Here is a 16,919-nt window from a genome sequence, read left to right as displayed (position 1 = left end):
GGGCGGACATTTTGTGCCGAAGGGAGTCTGTAACGACGGTAACGCGATAGCTGAGTTTTTCCGACGGACGCCACGGGTCTCGTTTCACATGACGGCCGACTGAATTTCCGTGTGCCGGGTCTCGCTCATTTGCTTTTCGAAATGGATTTTTTTCCAAAAGAAAACTGGAAATGAGAAGATAGAAGTTGTATTAAGTGGGGATGCCTGTGCCATGGGTTCCGAGTTCAAGGAGAGCGGAGATGTCGACGCACCTCAACAGGACGCCGCCAGCGTAAGAATATTATTTTTGAGTTATTTTTTATTATATATGTGTCAATCAATTCTAACTCAAGAATGGAAGTCAGTCTTTCATATGGCAGCACCCATATTAACATAGACATACACAATATTCTGTTGGTCTTGAAAGGTGAGTGAAAATGCTAAATATACTACTGGCCCTCTAGTGGTTTCATTTTGTAATGCGCTTGGCATTGAAAGAGTTAACGCTTGCGTTTGGGATTTTATCAAGGTGGGAATAGGATGGAAAAAGATAACTCAATCATTTGGAAATCAGACCTTAACACATTGAGTGCCATTGACGTGAAAAGACGTCAATGTGAACCCTAGCGACATCAATTCACATCAACTATGTCTTTTTCATGGTAGTGGGCAGAGAAAAAGTTTTGGCAACTGGTATGATAATTAAGATGAAAAAAAATGTGTTTATGATGTGCAATTATTTCAGCTTTTAGTCCTCAAAAAAATGTCAGACACAAACCTGGCATTCATAGAGGGGTGTGTAGACTTTTTTTTTTTTCCCACTGACAGTCCCTCCCATCCTTGAATGTGACTTTTTTTTTTTTTCTTCTCCCCTTTCAAGCGTCTACCCTGCTGCATATAGAATGACATCAAATGAATAATATATGAGCGTTGGAGTGGAATTCAATTCAACAGAGTAGGACTGAAGCATCGTCCCCGCATTACGTTTGCGTCTTTTGTCCTTTTCTATTCTACTCCAAAGTGTTTAACGCTCCTCTGAACATGCTCTTCTTGACATTTCCTCGCCGTTTGTTCTATGTCATTAATCCCATCCTTAATAAGAGTTGGCTCTCTCAAAGGGTAACCGATTCCCCTCCTCGTGTTTCCATAGGTCGCGGATGTATCGGTGGAGGTGTCCACAGTGGACCACACGCTGCAGAAGCTCCGCAGGATGTACAGGAAGACGAGGAGGAGGCCCAAAGGTCTCTCCAGGCTGTGGGCCTACCTGCTGAGCATTCAGCACCTGGCCGTCATCATCACAGCTGTGGTCTTTGTTCTGGTGGTGGTCCTCTGGTCGCTACTCTGGGTCTTTATATGTAAGGGCCCATTGAGATTTTTTTTTTTTTTTTTAAATATATACGTTAAATGTCAGTCTCACTGGGGTGTCTGCATTTATGCAAACTGACAAGAATCCAGTTTACAGGATTACAGCCCGTTTAATTCATTGAAGACCTACAGGATAATCTCATATCGAAAAACAACAAACAAACAAAAAAATTATCATTATTGAGTGTACTCGTCAATGGCAGTGAATGAGTTTTAAACATATTCTTTAATAATTGGCTAACTTTTCTTGTCTGGCACGATTCATCGATCCCAGTTCGACGCGAGGGCAACAGTGGCGCGTACTTTGCTGGGATGTTCCGCGTGGCCAATATGGAGTTCATTCCGGAGTACCGCCAGGCGGGCTCACACGAGTTTGTCTCCATGGCGACCAAAATTCAGCATGTGGTACGTGGAAAGTAGTATTGTATGTGGTACTTTTTGTTTTTATTTATTCATATACTTATTCTGCCCCTGCAGGTGAGTGGTGTCTACAAGATGTCCTCAGTGTCTCGTCTGTACAAGCACACGGTCATTTCGGACCTCAGGTACACTTTCTTGTAAATATAATTTTCCTCAAGTGCCGTTCTTGGGTTTTACCCAAAATTCCTATGTTTAACCAAAATGGCTGACTTTATGTTCACTTTCAAGCACTGATCTTTGAGAGTGTTTTACACGTTTGTTTACAATAGTAAACATGCACACTCGTTCATGTCAATTGGTCAATATTACTCTGTGGTGCTCCACAGGGGTCAATCTTTGACCCCATCTCCTTTATTTTTTCCCTTATACTCTGTATGTTATATTTGACAACCACAATTATCTCTCCCCTCTCACACACCAACCTAGCTCATTTTGACAATGTCTTTACTTGTATTCCCATTTGATCCAGTTTATTCATTTGTGTCCACTGTTTTGTCCTTTTTATCTCAGAAAGACAAAGGAAAATTGTATCCTATCCAAACATGATACATAATCGGAAAGACCATTATGTCCTCTATTGACCACACTGTGACTTAATAGCTTAAGTTCAATGAGTCAGAAGATGTAGACAACAACAAATGTCCACTTCAGTGGACACAACTGAAGAGGCTAGATCTCTGAATGATTTACCCCGTGTCTTTGTAATCCCTCAGTACCAACAATAAGGGAGGCGTTTTGGTGCATTTCTGGATGGTATTTGAGGTCCCTAGCCTAAAGAGCGCCGTGGTGTGCGAAGAGTGCGTGGCTGTTATTCTCAGGGACTCTGTCCACACCAGCCTGAAGAACCGCTCATCGGTGGGCTATCTGCTAGGCCTGCCCGTCGACATTGACTCCATCCTCGTCAATGGTGACTCCTGTTGATGTGTGGACTGTTTCATTTATTTAAGAAAAAAAATTTAACTTGTTTTTTTCAGCTGTCCAACGTTCAGATTACACGTCCAATGCAGAAGGTAAACTGATGTTTTCTCACTTGAAATAATGAAATCTCATTTTGCTGGACAGGTATCATATTTTTGACACTATAAGGCGCAACGGATTATAAGGAACACCTTCAATTAATGGTCTATTTTAAAGCCTTTCATATATAGGGCGCACCGCATTATAAGGCACATGGAATAGAAGCTACAGTAGTGGCTGCGTTATGCATCTACTAGATGGAGCTGCGCTAAAAGTAATGTCCACAGAAAAATTTGATAACTCAGTCAAACCTTATTCATAGACAATCATAAATTAAGAATAAAGATGATTTGTGGAAAGTACTACTGTATCTGAAGAATGTGCCATCAGTGTCACAATGCGCGCCGATTTTAAGGTGCACTTTCAGCCTTTGAGAAAATTGAAGGCTTTTAGGTGCGCCTTATAGTGTGGGAAATGCGGTGTCTTTTTTTTTTTTTTCTTGCCATTATGTGAAAGCAGACGCACACAAAAATATCATTGAAAAAAGCCTTGAAATGTGAACTTTACAGGATCTCAGTGTATAGACAAACTTTACGCAAGCCTTCCCAGGACGTTGGTCCCTTTGAATGTCTTCTCATCATGGGGGGGTGTGCGATGCCATGTCAAGCTCACCGCCGTGCCGGGTTTTCTCATCCGGATGACCATTGCGTCTTTCCAAATCGAGCCCAGTGACTGCGTCTACGACGCCCTGACTGTGTATGATGCCCTACTTCCCTTGAGGGGGCGGATTCTACACAGGTGAGCCCCCACACCCCGTTTATTGATTTTTTTTTTCTTTTTAATAATGTATTTATGTATTTGTTTATTTGTGATGCGGTTTCATAAAATCTTGCCTTTGCCAGATATTTCTGGTCCATCATTCATCAGGCGCTGGTCTACTTCTGTCTGCATTTACACTAATTCTTTTTTCTGTTTTAGGACCTACACTTAAAGTTAACACCTTGTCTGTGGTTCCACAGTTACACAGCAATTGAAACACAACACAGTAATATAAGTGTAACACGAAAACAAAGCCAGCCTTAGGGATTTAACCCTAGGCTATAATCAACCATCATGTTTATTATCTCTCATCTGAGAAATGCAGGGGACAAGAGTGCATTTACCAATCATGTCCACTGGATGGCGTTATGCTTCACATGACACTCAATTCTCATTTATTACCTCCTGCCCTACAATTATAGAAGATCGTTTCATGAACATCTGTCTGAATTTCATCTGGACTGACAGTCCGTCGATGCTGATGAAGTACCCAAATTTGACACTACAAAATTTACAGTATGCAAAATTTAAACATGAAAAAAAATCTATTCAAAATCAACTGTCAAGATTAAATGTGTATGTTTAACAAAAATAGTATGATTTTAAGGAAAACTGTTTGTGTGTGTGTGCGTGTGTGTGTGTGTGTGTGTGTGTGTGTGTCCACTTTTCCAGGCTGTGTGCACCGGTTTCCAGCTCCATCTCTCTGGTGTCCACCTCCAACGTCATGTTGCTGTCATTCACCATGACCAGCGGAAGCAAAAGCTTTCGTGGACACTTTGAGGCCATCACAGATGAGTGTATGTCATCGTTCTGTTAAAAAAAAAAAAAAAAAAAAAACTACTTGAGCATCTGAATTATGTATTTAATTCCCATTCATGGAGCAAAATTTCGTCAAAACCCTGGATTCAGAACTGGGGTGTGTAGACTTTTGATAAGCGTTGTTCCCCCTTCTTAGTGTGCATTTCTCACATCGCGTCACAAGCGCACGTGATTGGCCACATCTACAGCCCCTTCCACCCCAGCCTCATGCCCCCCCACTGCACCTGCACGTGGATCTTTCAGGTAAAACTCCAGCAATTGTACCCGACATTTACAATTTTTAATTTTTTTTCTTTTTGAATTCTAGTCTTCTGATTCTACCTTGGGGGTTGCGCTGCGGCTTAAAAACTACGTCCTGAAACCAAAAGACATGAAGGCTTGTGAGCACGGATGGTGGAGGGTCAACGAAGTGATGTACGGGCAATAATAACAGAAAAAAAAATCATTATAGTTACGCCATTATTGTTTTGACTACTTGCCAGATTGTGAGTCCGTATTGTCTTAACTGGTAGTCTTCCACTTGCCAAATAGTGAGCCCAAATCAGCATTTTTCATTTGAATGACGATGTTGTCAACAGTTTTTGCGGCAGCTACGTGGGACACGAGAGCATTTTTCGCATCCCGGAGCGCAGCGCCGAGGTGGAGTTTCGCTGCGCCTCCCGAAACGCCGCGCAACCTTTTCAGGCGGCGTACAGCAGCTACAACATTAGCCAACGTAAGTTGCGTTGTCGTTGCGGGGGGGCCTCACGTTGCTTGGGGCCGACTCGCTCGTTTTCTCCGCAGCCTGTCCGGAAAGTCACTTCCTGTGCTCCACGGGACTCTGCGTGGAGAAAAGTCGCCGCTGCGACGGGCTGGATGACTGTCAGGACGAGAGCGACGAGGTCTTCTGCTGTAAGTCCAATTTTTCCAGAAAAGCCCGCATGGTTTTTAATGGAAATGTTCGATACTACTTTTTTTCCAAACCGATACCAGTATATGGTTACTCAACTTTTGAGCAGTTAATGATACCAAAATTAAGTACTGATACCATTGGTTGGTCGATACACAGCCCCCCCCCCCAAAAAAAAAAAAATAATAAAATAGTGAGCTAATTAATGATCCATATACTCCTGTTTTGGAAGTTTTTTGGTAGGGGTCAGGGGGGATACATTTGTGATTTTTATGGGTATTTTTTTTTATCATATAAACAGAATGTTTTTGATTTTGAATATGAAAACAAAATCCATTATTTTTCATTTTCAAGAGGGAAAAAAAAGGTATTTTTTTTTAATAGTTAACAGTTTTAACAGTACAACTCATCCATACATTGATGTCCATTAGATGCTGCTGTTTTGGTCAACAATAAAAAATAAGTTATAGTATGGAATTTGAAAACTCATTGTTTATATTAAAACAATTATGTTATAATGCTATATGTGAAAAGACTTTTTTAGTCTAAGGTAATTACAAAAAAAAATATGAAAGTGCATTGCTCTTTTTTTCATGTACATTTTTAATATAAAACATATGAATTTCAAAATTGCAATCAAAACAAGAAAAGATCAACCGGATTTAAAAATATTGGAATGAATCCGCTGCAGACAATATTCATGTTTTGATCCGTTTAAAAAGTCTTCTCTCTGCAGCGAGGCCGGCCAAGAACTGCGGCGGCGGCGGCCCTCTGCATCCCGTGTTCGTCTGCAACGGCGAGACGGACTGCGCCAACGGATTGGATGAAACCAACTGCACTCAGGGTGAGGCGACGTTTCAAAACATCGGCGCGCTGGGCCTGATGTTCTCGGCCGCCCGGCAGAAACGAGCTGCTCGGCCGTCACCTATCGGTGCGGCGACGGCGCGTGCATCAGGAAAAAGAACGGCAGGTGCGACGACGTCGTCGACTGTCGGGACGGCAGTGACGAACGCCACTGCGGTGAGAATAAATCGCTAAACCTGTCATTTAAACATCCTACCTAGAAAAACTGTTTTTCTACATTGTCTACATTGAATCTGTTATGCGTTTTGGAGAAAAATATAGAAATATATGTACAGTATATGTAAGTATGGTTCTATTCAGTATGTATTTAGGATTTTGCAATATAATTCACAGGGTTTCATGATAAGCATTTTTATTATTTCTGGAGGGAGCGCATTAAATAAAGCATTTTTATTAATGTAAATATTTTTCTCTGGAGTGGTAGGTACTACGGATTTTAGTGTTTTTAATCACTGATATATGATGATGCAGCTTGTGGGCTCCCCGCCCCACTCGGAACCCATCGCATCGTGGGCGGGTCCGACTCCAAGGAGGGCGAGTGGCCGTGGCAGGTCAGCCTGCACTTCTCGGGTCACCTGATCTGCGGCGCTTCTGTGCTCTCGTCCGATTGGCTCATCTCTGCGGCGCACTGCTTCAGCAAAGACAAGTCATCTCTTTAGTTTCTTTTTCCCGCTTGATTGGGCCACAAATTAACATCCGAACCGCCCGCAGGCTGTCGGACCCACGGCGCTGGCGGGCCCACTTGGGCGCGCTGACCACGCAGGGCGGCGCCGGGCACGTGGCGGAGATCCAGCGCATCGTGGTGCACGAGTACTACGACGGCCGCACGCTGGACTATGATGTAGCGCTGCTGCGGCTCAAGAGGGCGTGGCCGGCCTCGCTGCGCCCGCTGGTGCAACCCGTCTGCCTGCCCGCTGCCTCGCAAGCCGTCACCGCCCGACACCGCTGCTGGGTCACGGGCTGGGGATATCGCTCAGAGGAAGGTCAGGAAGAGGACATTTAATATAGATATAGAAAGAGATATTAATACGGTGGATGCTAGCTAACGAGATGGAGCTAGCTAGTTAAAAAAGCCTACCTAGAAAGGGCTAGCTAGCAAATAGAGCGAGCAAGCTAGATGGATGGATGGAGGGTAGCTAACTAGATAGAGCTAGCTAGTTAGCTAAAAGAGCATCCTAGAAAGGGCTAACTAGAAAAAATAGAGATGGATTCTAGCTAACTAGATACAGCTAGCTAGCTGGCTAAAAAGAGCTTCCTAGAAAGAGCTAGCTAGCAAAATAGAGCTAGCTATAAATTCTTGTACCCCAAGTATATTTGTTTTTTCTTTTCTACTATGTTCTACTGCATTTTGCTGACTGTTCATATTTTATGATCTATTATGACGTTCTCATATTTGTTGGATCGTATTGAAAATTGTGCAAGTCTGTGTTTTTTCTTTCCCGTAGACAAGTCGCTGCCATCCGTACTGCAGAAAGCCCAGGTGTCCGTCATGAGCCAGACTGAGTGCAAGAAGACTTACGGCCCCGTGTCGCCTCGCATGCTCTGCGCCGGGGTCCCGTCAGGGGAGCGAGACGCCTGCAGGGTGAGCCCCGCCCCCCCGGCAACCTCTAAAACGTTGAACGTATCCAACCTGGTACTCTGCCGCGATTGGTCCAGGGGGATTCGGGCGGGCCGCTATCCTGCCAGGCGCCAGGCGGGGGCCGCTGGTTCCTCATCGGGATCGTCAGCTGGGGGGCGGGCTGCGGCAGACCTGACCTCCCTGGGGTCTACGGCAGGGTCACCAAGTTCACCTCGTGGATTTACAGCTATATTAGCTGACGAGCTCATTTATTAGAAAACAAAAATTTCGGGTAATATAAAAACCTACCTAATGTAACATAGCTGGTCCCATAAACTTTCATGAAATTAAGGATTGTTTTCTATTTGTCATTTCTAGTTTGTGCGCATTTCACTTTTTTTCTGCCTTTGGTTTGACTGACATTCTTTTGACTTAATCTTTTAAATGAACTTCATCCCTTTGAAAAATCTCGTTTCCCCACGCCAATTTGAGCGCCTTGAAAATGCCGTTATTGTTGGTGTAATGATAGTTGTTGATTGAATGTACAGTACAGCGGCTCGAGTCATTCGATGCCAGATTAGTGATTGAGGGGTCTCGCTAAATACCCCCCCCCCCCCCGCCCCCGCGTGGCGCATTCAACCCGCCGCAATTGCGACCGGGAGGAAGTTTGCACACAATATCAGTCAACGGGGTTCGCGCATAGTAGCCTCATTGTCCGCCGTCCCTTCTGAGCGGTGCATTGTGGGACGCGGGCTCACACCTCAAAAGCAGAGCAGGTGAATGAAAAAGGGGGTTGGATTTCGGTTTGAGGCGGGGGGGGGGTTCTTATTCTCTCAATCGCCTCACCGGAACGGACCGGGACTCCGCGATGAGGAGGGAACGCTGCCAGGTGTACTGCGTCTTCGGGCATGGACCCTCCAGCTCCTCCGGGGTGCAGGTAAGATACCCCCCCACCCCACACCCCCTCCCCACCCCTCTTTTAGTCATAATGAAGCCCATCTTAACGTTGTGTCACACAGAAGGAAGAGGGGGTCTTGAAGGAGCTTCCAAACTCTCCAAAGAAGACTCAAGAGGAGCAAGCGCCGCCCCCCGAATTCTGTTGCCGCAGGAGATGGACGTTGGGGCTCGTGTCTGTTTTGTCGTGCGCCGCTGTCGTTGCTTTAGCTGCACGCTATTGGACGCGTGAGTCATGCCTTTCTTCTTGAAAAGTTCTTCATCAAATACGCTCGTTTTGATGTGTAATTAATCCTTGTGTTAAGAATTATGGCAATTCCTCTGATTTTATTTATGAAATCGTAAAAGAATCAATGAAAAAAAAACACTAGGTAGCTGAAATTTCCAGCAGATGATTAAAATATATCAAATTTCAAAATGCAAGGATTGTGACATTTCTGTGTGATTGCAGCTGGACGTGCGAGATTTTGTGTACAAAAATAATCATGGTCCAAATTTTGGACCATGTCAAACCATTATAATTACAATTTTTGAGATGCATTTTAACAGGATTTATGACATTGATTTTCCAATTTTTGCACCATTCCATTGAGCGACAATCAAACTATGTCAGCAAACACAAATTCTTTGTTAACTAGTTTCACCTCAAGACAGAAGGTGGCGGTAGAGAGCGGTTAATGGCTATGTTTTAAAGTGTCATATTAGTTTTGTGGATATTAATGAATTTAAATGTACTTCTGTATGGATAGAAAAGAGCCCACTGAACAATTTGAGTGGTTGAAGGATAAAAATATTCATAAATCACTTTCATTATTAAGCCTTTAAAAGCATTTACAAGATTAGGATGATTAGAATAGTATAATTCTTCATTTAAAAAAAAAAAACAACAAAAACTATTTTTATTGTGTAATTTAACAAACCACTCATCTCTGGCTTACTTAAGTCCACTAGACACAAAATATCAAAAAGATGCTAACAATTAGCATTGGTTTTGCTTTTTAAGTTTAACTAAGGCGGCCCACTATTTGACAGGTGAGTCATGCGCTTTTCTTAACTGATATTTGTAACACAAAAAAACCCTAAAATTTTAATCATATTTTTTTATTATTTGTCCAATTAATTGGTCGTCATCCTTTTATTCCACATTCGAATCCACATCATCAAATGTCTGAACAGTAGAGCAACATTTCAAGACAGATGATAATACTCACAGGCATGTATTCTTTATCCTCTGTCAAGAATAACTTCTACATTGATTATTCCTGTATACAAAAAAGTCATGTATATCAATTGCGTATCGTTAAAATGTCAACCAATGAAAATGAATTAAAATAATGATGTATGTTTGTTAAAGAACATTTTTTACCCCGGAGTAGCACAATATGTATGGAATTAAGTAAGTAAAAATGTTTTTTTTTTGTCTTCTTTAGCCCCGCCCTCATCAGTGTTCTTTCTGGGATGCAGCGTGGAGTTTCCCAACCTGAGCTTCTCGGCAGAACTGTCCGACTGCTCGTCGGCGCAATTCCGCCTGCAGGCGCGTTCTTTACACCCTTACGTGAGTAGCGCTTTTCCCTTTTCCTCGTCTTGCGTTTTCCTCTTTTGGATCTCCTCGCCGTTCAATGTAAAGCTGAAACTGGAGCTGTTGGCTGTGTGTGTGTCCGAGTGGGGTCCAAAGGGTCCCCAGCGATCAGACTCTTTTCAGTGTTGAGGACAAGCCGGCCATAGTGAGAGGACGAGCAAAAGGCTTCAATACCAACATTGTCTGTGTGCCACACACATGCTGTGGGCTACTCCTGCGATAAGGACGTTCTCACCATAATATTAGGAACAGCTCTCATCGCCAAGTGTTGAACTCAATAACAAACTAAAGTCAGCCAAAATTTAGTGGTCGGAAAATAAAATAGATGTCTCGCTTTTCTCCCCAAAGGAAAAATAAATATGAGAGGAATAATGCAAACTGTAGACGTAAAAAATAAAAATAAATTTAGCACTATGAAAAATAAATACCTCTTACAAATAAATAAATAAATGCCTTGCCCCAAATAGATAGCTGTGATTTTTTTCTGCAACAAGGAAAAAAAAAAGACAAAATAGACATAATACACGCTGTAAACATAATGTGATAAAAATCATAATAAAATGCTCAAAACATTTTGCAAATAAAGGTCTCCTATTTATTAAAAACCTTACCCCAATTTGATGCCTCCTCAATTCCCTTCATAAAAAAAAAATACATTGTAAGTAGAGATATTGATTGATTGATGCTGTGTATTACTGTTTTTATAGTAGCAATCATTTTCAATACATTTCTTGCCCCTAATAAATTCCCCTTTTTTAAAAAAAATAAAATAAATGGCATGATATTATACACTGTTTACACATTTTTACAGTAAAAGCCTCCTATCCTAAAAAATAAAAATTCCCACCTCAAATCCACGCCGCCATTTTGCCCTCCAAAAAAAATTGCATCCACAATTTAGCATACTAAAGTTGCGCCAATTAATAAAAAATAATTTAAAAAAATCATAACATATTTTACAATATGTTTATTGAAAATTCTTTTTTCAGTTTTCAGAACTCTACAAGTCCTCCCCGTGGAGTTCTTACTACCAACGCTCAGGGATCGCTGCCTTCAGGTAGTCTGCTGCAAAAGTATTGGGACACCTGCAATGAAAACAACAATGAAAAGTCTGTGCGGTTGTACGTGGCAGTGAAGGCGCGGAAGGCCTCAACGTGTTCTACTGGAGTCAATTTTGCGCCCCGGAGCACGTCGCCATGGCGATACGCCGCTCCAGCCCGGAGAGGCTGCAGCGCAAACTTCCATGCAGTAACAAGGTCGTGCGGGACGCCCGACGTGAGCAGCGTTACTACTTGGAGCAGGACGACGTCACGCTATACCTTCTGGGTAATGGAGTTTTGGTTACAGTGAGTTCAACAGAGTTCAAAGTTCGTACCTCAATTTTAAGCCTGCCATGAGGGTTTTACACAACATAGCCGCCACCTACATGCAAGTGTAACTGAAGAATGGAAGTCAATCTTTCATTTGGCGGCACCCATGTTTACATAGACAAAGCACGTAATATTCTATTGGTGAGTGAAAATGCTAAATCCTCTAGAGCTCTACCTCTAGAGGTAGAGCTTTGCTTTTCCAATCACGCTTGGCACTGAAAGAGTAAATCGTAAAACATTAACATTACTGTTAATCATAAAATTTTTCAAGTTTTTCATGTATTTAAAAAAAAAAAATCGGCTCATTTTTATACTTTACAAAATCATCTCGCGGGCCGGACTACACCCGTTTGCGGGCCAGAACCAGCCCACGGGCCATATGTTTGACACCATTGCTCTAATGTGTCTTGCACCTTCTCTAGGTATGGATACCGATGATTGGGAAGAAAAATCCGACAAGTTTAAGAATCCAAACGGCCCCCAGAGTGGAAAGTGGCAGCTGGGCTTCCAAGGTCAGGCTTTCATTTTAAAAACATAAATAAAAGAAAACTGATATTTGCCTCTGGCTTTTTTTTTTCCCCCTCCTCAGCCATGTCCTTTGACCTTTACGCTAAACACGGCATGAACCGCACCCTGGTTCTTGTGAGCCCCAAGAAACTGTACTACCAGTGGCGCCTTCGGGTTCCATCTGGTCACGCCGTCCACCTGGTGGTCCTGGCGCTCCACGCCGGTGGTACCGCGCCAAGTTGCGGCGCTCACAAGATGTCCGCCTACGACTTCCTGCTTCCCTTGCAAAATAAGATCATCGCCAGGTATTTCTCACATCTTGCTTTTTGGTTTGGGTCCAGCATTTTTTTTTTTTTGATGGCCGCAGGTGGTGCGGGCTGCCGGCGGCGCCGGGTTCCTCGCCCGCCATGAAGCTGACTTCCTCCGGGAACGTTATGCTGCTTACTTTCTCCTTCGGGCGGCAGAGGGAGGGCGCCGTTTTCAAAGCGTATTTCCACGCCGTCCCCAAAGCAGGTTAGGAGAGAACGCTCGGAAAGAAGGTGACAATTTTCCATTGAACTTCAAATGAAAACGTATTGGAAATGGAACGAGATCTCGCGAGATTAAAACGCCGCAAGATTTAATGAGAAGTCCAGCAGATGCTTCAAAATAAACATTCCTCTAATGCATCTCTTAGGTCATTTTCATGAAAACCTAATGAAAATTTTAGTATTTACTTGCTAATTTCAATTTGTATTTTAATCATGCAATTTTTAATTGATTTTTTTCAATGGTATTTTGTTTTGTTTTAAAAGAATTTCATGTATTATTGTGGTTAAAATTTCATATAATTGAATTTGTAATTTCTTTTTTATTTATATTCAGATTTATTCTAATAAGTGTATAATAATAATATTCCTATCATATTGTACATTGCCTATTGCCGGTGTTTTTTATTATAATTACAATTAGCCGCTAGCTAGCAGCGCTCAAAAACAGTCAGATTACATTTCAGAGGCATTTTAATAGACTCAAAACTGCACACTGTGATGCTGACTTCCTGAAACGGTTGCAGTTGCTACTGATCACTTTTGAACATACCAGCCTCATTAAAAAAAAAAATTTGAGAGAAAGCTGCCTAAAATCTCACAGTCTAAGTAAAAATGATATAATTTGTCATTCATTACAAAGCGGAATGGTGTTTATAATTGTTTTACACCAAACAAATGTGTGTGTGTGTGTTTGTATTGAAAATTGTCCGACTGACATTTTTGTTTGCTTGAGGTTGCGGAGGCTCACTGTCTTCTTGGAACGGCTCCATTTCCTCCCCGTACCATCCTTATCACTACCCTCCAAATATCGACTGCAGGTGGACACTACGAGTGAGTCACATGACACACACATGCACTTTTGACCCCCTGTGTCATGTTTTTATTGTATTTTTTATTTTATTTTCATTGAACACGCTTCCACTCAGGCACCGTTGCCCGGGCACCTGATCTCCGTGACGATGGTGATGCTTGACATCCAACCGTCGTCGGACGGCTGCGAAAAAGACTGGCTGGACCTTGGTGGCGTCAAGTGAGTCGTGTTTGTATGTATATATATATATATATATATATATATATATATATATATATATATATACTGTATATATATATATATATACTGTATATATATATATATATATATATATATATACACACACTTGTCAACTGCATCAGCTACTATGCGATTCAATTCAAGTAATCACATGACTCCTATCTCCTCTCTTATTGGTCTAGGTTGTGCAACGGGGTATCGGACAGCGGCGGAAGGCGGGTCTACTCGTCCCCGCTCTCCATCCACTTCCACTCGGACGACGCCGTAACTCATCGGGGCTTCACTCTGCGCTATCGAGCCTTCTCGCCACAGGGCCGTACGAAAACCCGTCCCGCCCCTTCGCTCGCATTTAAAGGCGCGGCGTCTCATATTTTGCCGTTTGTTTTTTATTTTCCAAGCCTGCCCTCCGCGTCAGTTCGGCTGCGGCGACGGCCGTTGCGTCCCTTTGGGACGAGTGTGCGACGGCGTCAGGGACTGCGAGGACGGCCGCGACGAGGCCAGATGCCGTGAGCGTCCGTCCGCCGTCATCGACCGGCAAACCTCCTAGCCTCAGTGTTGTTGTTTGCGCCCAGCGTCTTGCAGGCCCGGCGAGGTGCTGTGCGCTAACGGCCGGTGTCGACCGCAAAGCAGTCAGTGCGGCGTCTGCGCGGACAGCGGCGAAGACAGCGCCTGCCGTCGGTCCACGCACACAAACACACACTCGCGCTAGTGAATTTTTCAATGGTTTCCTGTGTCCACAGGAAGTAAATGTTACCACACGTGCGGCAACAAGGCGTGCCTGGCCAAGGCGTCGGTGTGCGACGGCGTTGCCGACTGCCAAGACCGCAGCGACGAAATCAACTGCACCAGAGCGTGTGAGTGGTCACGTTCAGAAAAGATGATTTTAGAAGAAAATTTGATTTAAGGGAGGGCTTCCTCCCGCAGACGTGAAAGGTTGCCCGTCATCTTGGTACAAATGCGCCAACGGAAAGTGCGTCGGCAAGCTCAATCCCGAGTGTGATGGAATCAAAGACTGCCAGGACGGTTCGGATGAGATGCGCTGCGGTAAGTCACGCTTTCATCTTTTAACATCTCTTAGTTGTTTTTTTTTTTTCCTAGAATTTTACCTTGCTTGTATTGTTTTCTCTTTTTTATTTTTATTTTTTTAATAGTACTTTATTTTTGTTTGATATATTAATGCAATGTATTACCGGTACTTACGATTTACAACGTGTAGTTTCTTTCAAGGCCATTTGGGGGCGCTGCAGCACACATGTGGTCTTGGCTTTAACCTAGCGTACTGTGCTGTCTCAATAAATGAGAAAAATCCATATATTTTTTAATATTATTTAGTATGTCGAACACCGTAGTGTCACATATTATATTATATCATCTTATATTTTGTTATGTTATCTTATGTTATGATATTGACTCTAAAACAGCAATGCCTTTTTGTCAAATGAGCACATATAACTAACAGCCATTCTTCTTTTAAGGTTGCGGCATCCGGCCCCGAAAAAGGCTCAAGATTGTTGGGGGTACGGACGCTTCTCCGGGTTCGTGGCCGTGGCAGGTCAGCCTCCAGATGGAACGTTACGGTCACGTGTGCGGCGCCACCTTGCTCGCCGCGCGCTGGCTCGTCTCGGCGGCGCACTGTTTCCACGACTCTGACGGCATCAAGTAAGAAAAAACTGTGTGTATATACGACTATGTATGTGTGTGTATGTGTATATAATATATATATCTTGTCTGCTATGCAGGTATTCAGATCCACGCTCATGGCGGGCATATTTGGGGATGCGCTTGATGGCGGCAGGGAAGAGCGGCGTGGCAGCGGGCAGCCGAGCAGTGCGCCGCATCGTGGCGCACCCCAAGTACGATCAGCTGACGTCGGACTACGACATCGCCCTGGTGGAGCTAAGCGCCCCCGTCTTCTTCAACGAGCTGGTGCAGCCGGCGTGCGCGCCCGCCCCCTCGCACGCCTTCAGCATCGGGGCCAGCTGCTTCGTCACCGGCTGGGGCGTCCTCGCGGAGGACGGTAGGGTTTCTTTGGCGGGATTCCGTCGAGATCCGTTACAGGCCCTCCCAGCCGCCCCTCCCTGCAAGGAAAGGGGTGCGAGTTGATTTTACGCGCGTTTTGGCGTCAGGGGAACTGGCGTCCCGCTTGCAGGAGGCCCCGGTGCGGATCATCAACAGGAACACTTGCAACAAGCTCTATGACGACGCCGTCACTCCCAGGATGCTTTGCGCGGGAAACCTGCAGGGCGGCGTGGATGCCTGCCAGGTGAGGTTCATTTGTGCGTAATGCAGATGTTTATCCTGCCCTCCGATATGTTTGCATGTTTTTATTTTCGATCTATTTTTATGTTCAAATAGTTAGTTTGTTAGCTAGTTTATCAGCTAGCTTGTTAGTCATCTAGCTTGCTCCATAGCTAGTGAGCTAACAAGTTATTGAGCAGGCTTTTTGGCTAGCCGGTCAGCGAGCTCGCGAGCTGACTTTGGTTTTAATGTTTTGTAATCAGAAATATCTTCCAAACGTTTTTAATTAGTTTTAAATCAGTTTTAATTATTTTTTAATATTTTATTCAGATTTAACCTTTTTGGATATATAATTATCTACTGTTAGCCAGTCAGGTAGCTAGCTAGTCATTTAGTTACTTAGCTAGCCAGCTAGTTTTGTAATGTATGGTATTGTTAAAATGTATTATAAAAAAATTGTAGGGTGACTCCGGGGGTCCGCTGGTGTGTCAAGAGCGCGGGCGGCGCTGGTTCCTGGCGGGCATCGTGAGCTGGGGCGAGGGCTGCGCCAGGCAGAACCGCCCTGGCGTCTACACCCAGGTGGTCAACTTTGCCGACTGGATCCACCAGCAGACCCGAGGTCAGGTGTGACCCAACATGGGCCAGGAAAACCCTTTTTGCTCTGTCTTCCACAGCAAAACAAATAAAAACGAGAAAAGTGCTGCGTTTTTGCATTATGGTTCTTGTTTTAAAAAAAAAGTATAAATGAGTAAACAAGCTCACAGCAACCTCTAGTGGTCAATTTACGAAATATTCACATTTCTCTTTATAAATCTTTAGATAAATTGGGTTAGGTTGACCCAACTTTCTGGGATATTTTGCACAAAAATGTGTGTGAAGCGAACCAGAAGGTCTCATAATTGGGTTATTTTTTTACCTAAAATATACCTTTAATCCAAAAAAAAAAAGTGATTGACCCAACTTTTTGGGCTGATTAAACCACACAACTCACAAAACAATTTGTAGGGTTGTTTTCTACAA

The 16,919-nt window shown here is 43.6% G+C and overlaps 2 protein-coding genes across 4 annotated transcripts; both read left to right on the top strand.

The window, feature by feature from the left end:
- Positions 1-23: 23 nt before the first annotated feature.
- Positions 24-7,938, top strand: tmprss7 (transmembrane serine protease 7). The gene is made up of 18 exons (XM_088401827.1): positions 24-271; positions 1,130-1,334; positions 1,619-1,749; positions 1,822-1,889; positions 2,478-2,671; positions 2,739-2,774; positions 3,291-3,519; positions 4,213-4,337; positions 4,496-4,602; positions 4,667-4,773; positions 4,938-5,074; positions 5,143-5,250; positions 5,985-6,092; positions 6,152-6,268; positions 6,584-6,758; positions 6,824-7,095; positions 7,558-7,694; positions 7,769-7,938. The coding sequence occupies exons 1-18, from the start codon at positions 212-214 to the stop codon at positions 7,928-7,930; spliced, it is 2,478 nt and encodes an 825-aa protein (XP_088257953.1). The 5' UTR covers positions 24-211; the 3' UTR covers positions 7,931-7,938.
- A 547-nt stretch (positions 7,939-8,485) lies between these two features.
- On the top strand, positions 8,486-16,605 carry LOC148407987 (suppressor of tumorigenicity 14 protein). Of its 3 annotated transcripts, XM_088401825.1 has the most exons (19): positions 8,486-8,607; positions 8,690-8,852; positions 10,055-10,179; positions 11,193-11,260; positions 11,336-11,529; positions 11,996-12,085; positions 12,163-12,385; positions 12,448-12,593; positions 13,344-13,441; positions 13,537-13,640; positions 13,844-13,977; positions 14,060-14,167; positions 14,234-14,335; positions 14,402-14,515; positions 14,586-14,705; positions 15,137-15,320; positions 15,401-15,678; positions 15,788-15,924; positions 16,362-16,605. In XM_088401825.1, the coding sequence occupies exons 1-19, from the start codon at positions 8,539-8,541 to the stop codon at positions 16,527-16,529; spliced, it is 2,625 nt and encodes an 874-aa protein (XP_088257951.1). In that variant the 5' UTR covers positions 8,486-8,538; the 3' UTR covers positions 16,530-16,605. The 3 variants fall into 3 exon arrangements, with proteins under 3 accessions (XP_088257951.1, XP_088257950.1, XP_088257952.1); XM_088401824.1 differs by having other exon boundaries at positions 13,844-14,167; positions 14,244-14,335; XM_088401826.1 differs by lacking the exons at positions 8,486-8,607; positions 8,690-8,852; positions 10,055-10,179 and having other exon boundaries at positions 11,210-11,260; positions 11,341-11,529; positions 13,844-14,167; positions 14,244-14,335.
- Positions 16,606-16,919: the final 314 nt, after the last annotated feature.

This window comes from Hippichthys cyanospilos, chromosome 19 (assembly GCF_059441005.1).
Source record: "Hippichthys cyanospilos isolate Australia breed blue-spotted pipefish chromosome 19, RoL_Hcya_1.0, whole genome shotgun sequence".
Classification (NCBI taxonomy): Eukaryota; Metazoa; Chordata; class Actinopteri; order Syngnathiformes; family Syngnathidae; genus Hippichthys; species Hippichthys cyanospilos.
This window is presented reverse-complemented; position numbering and strand designations above follow the sequence as displayed.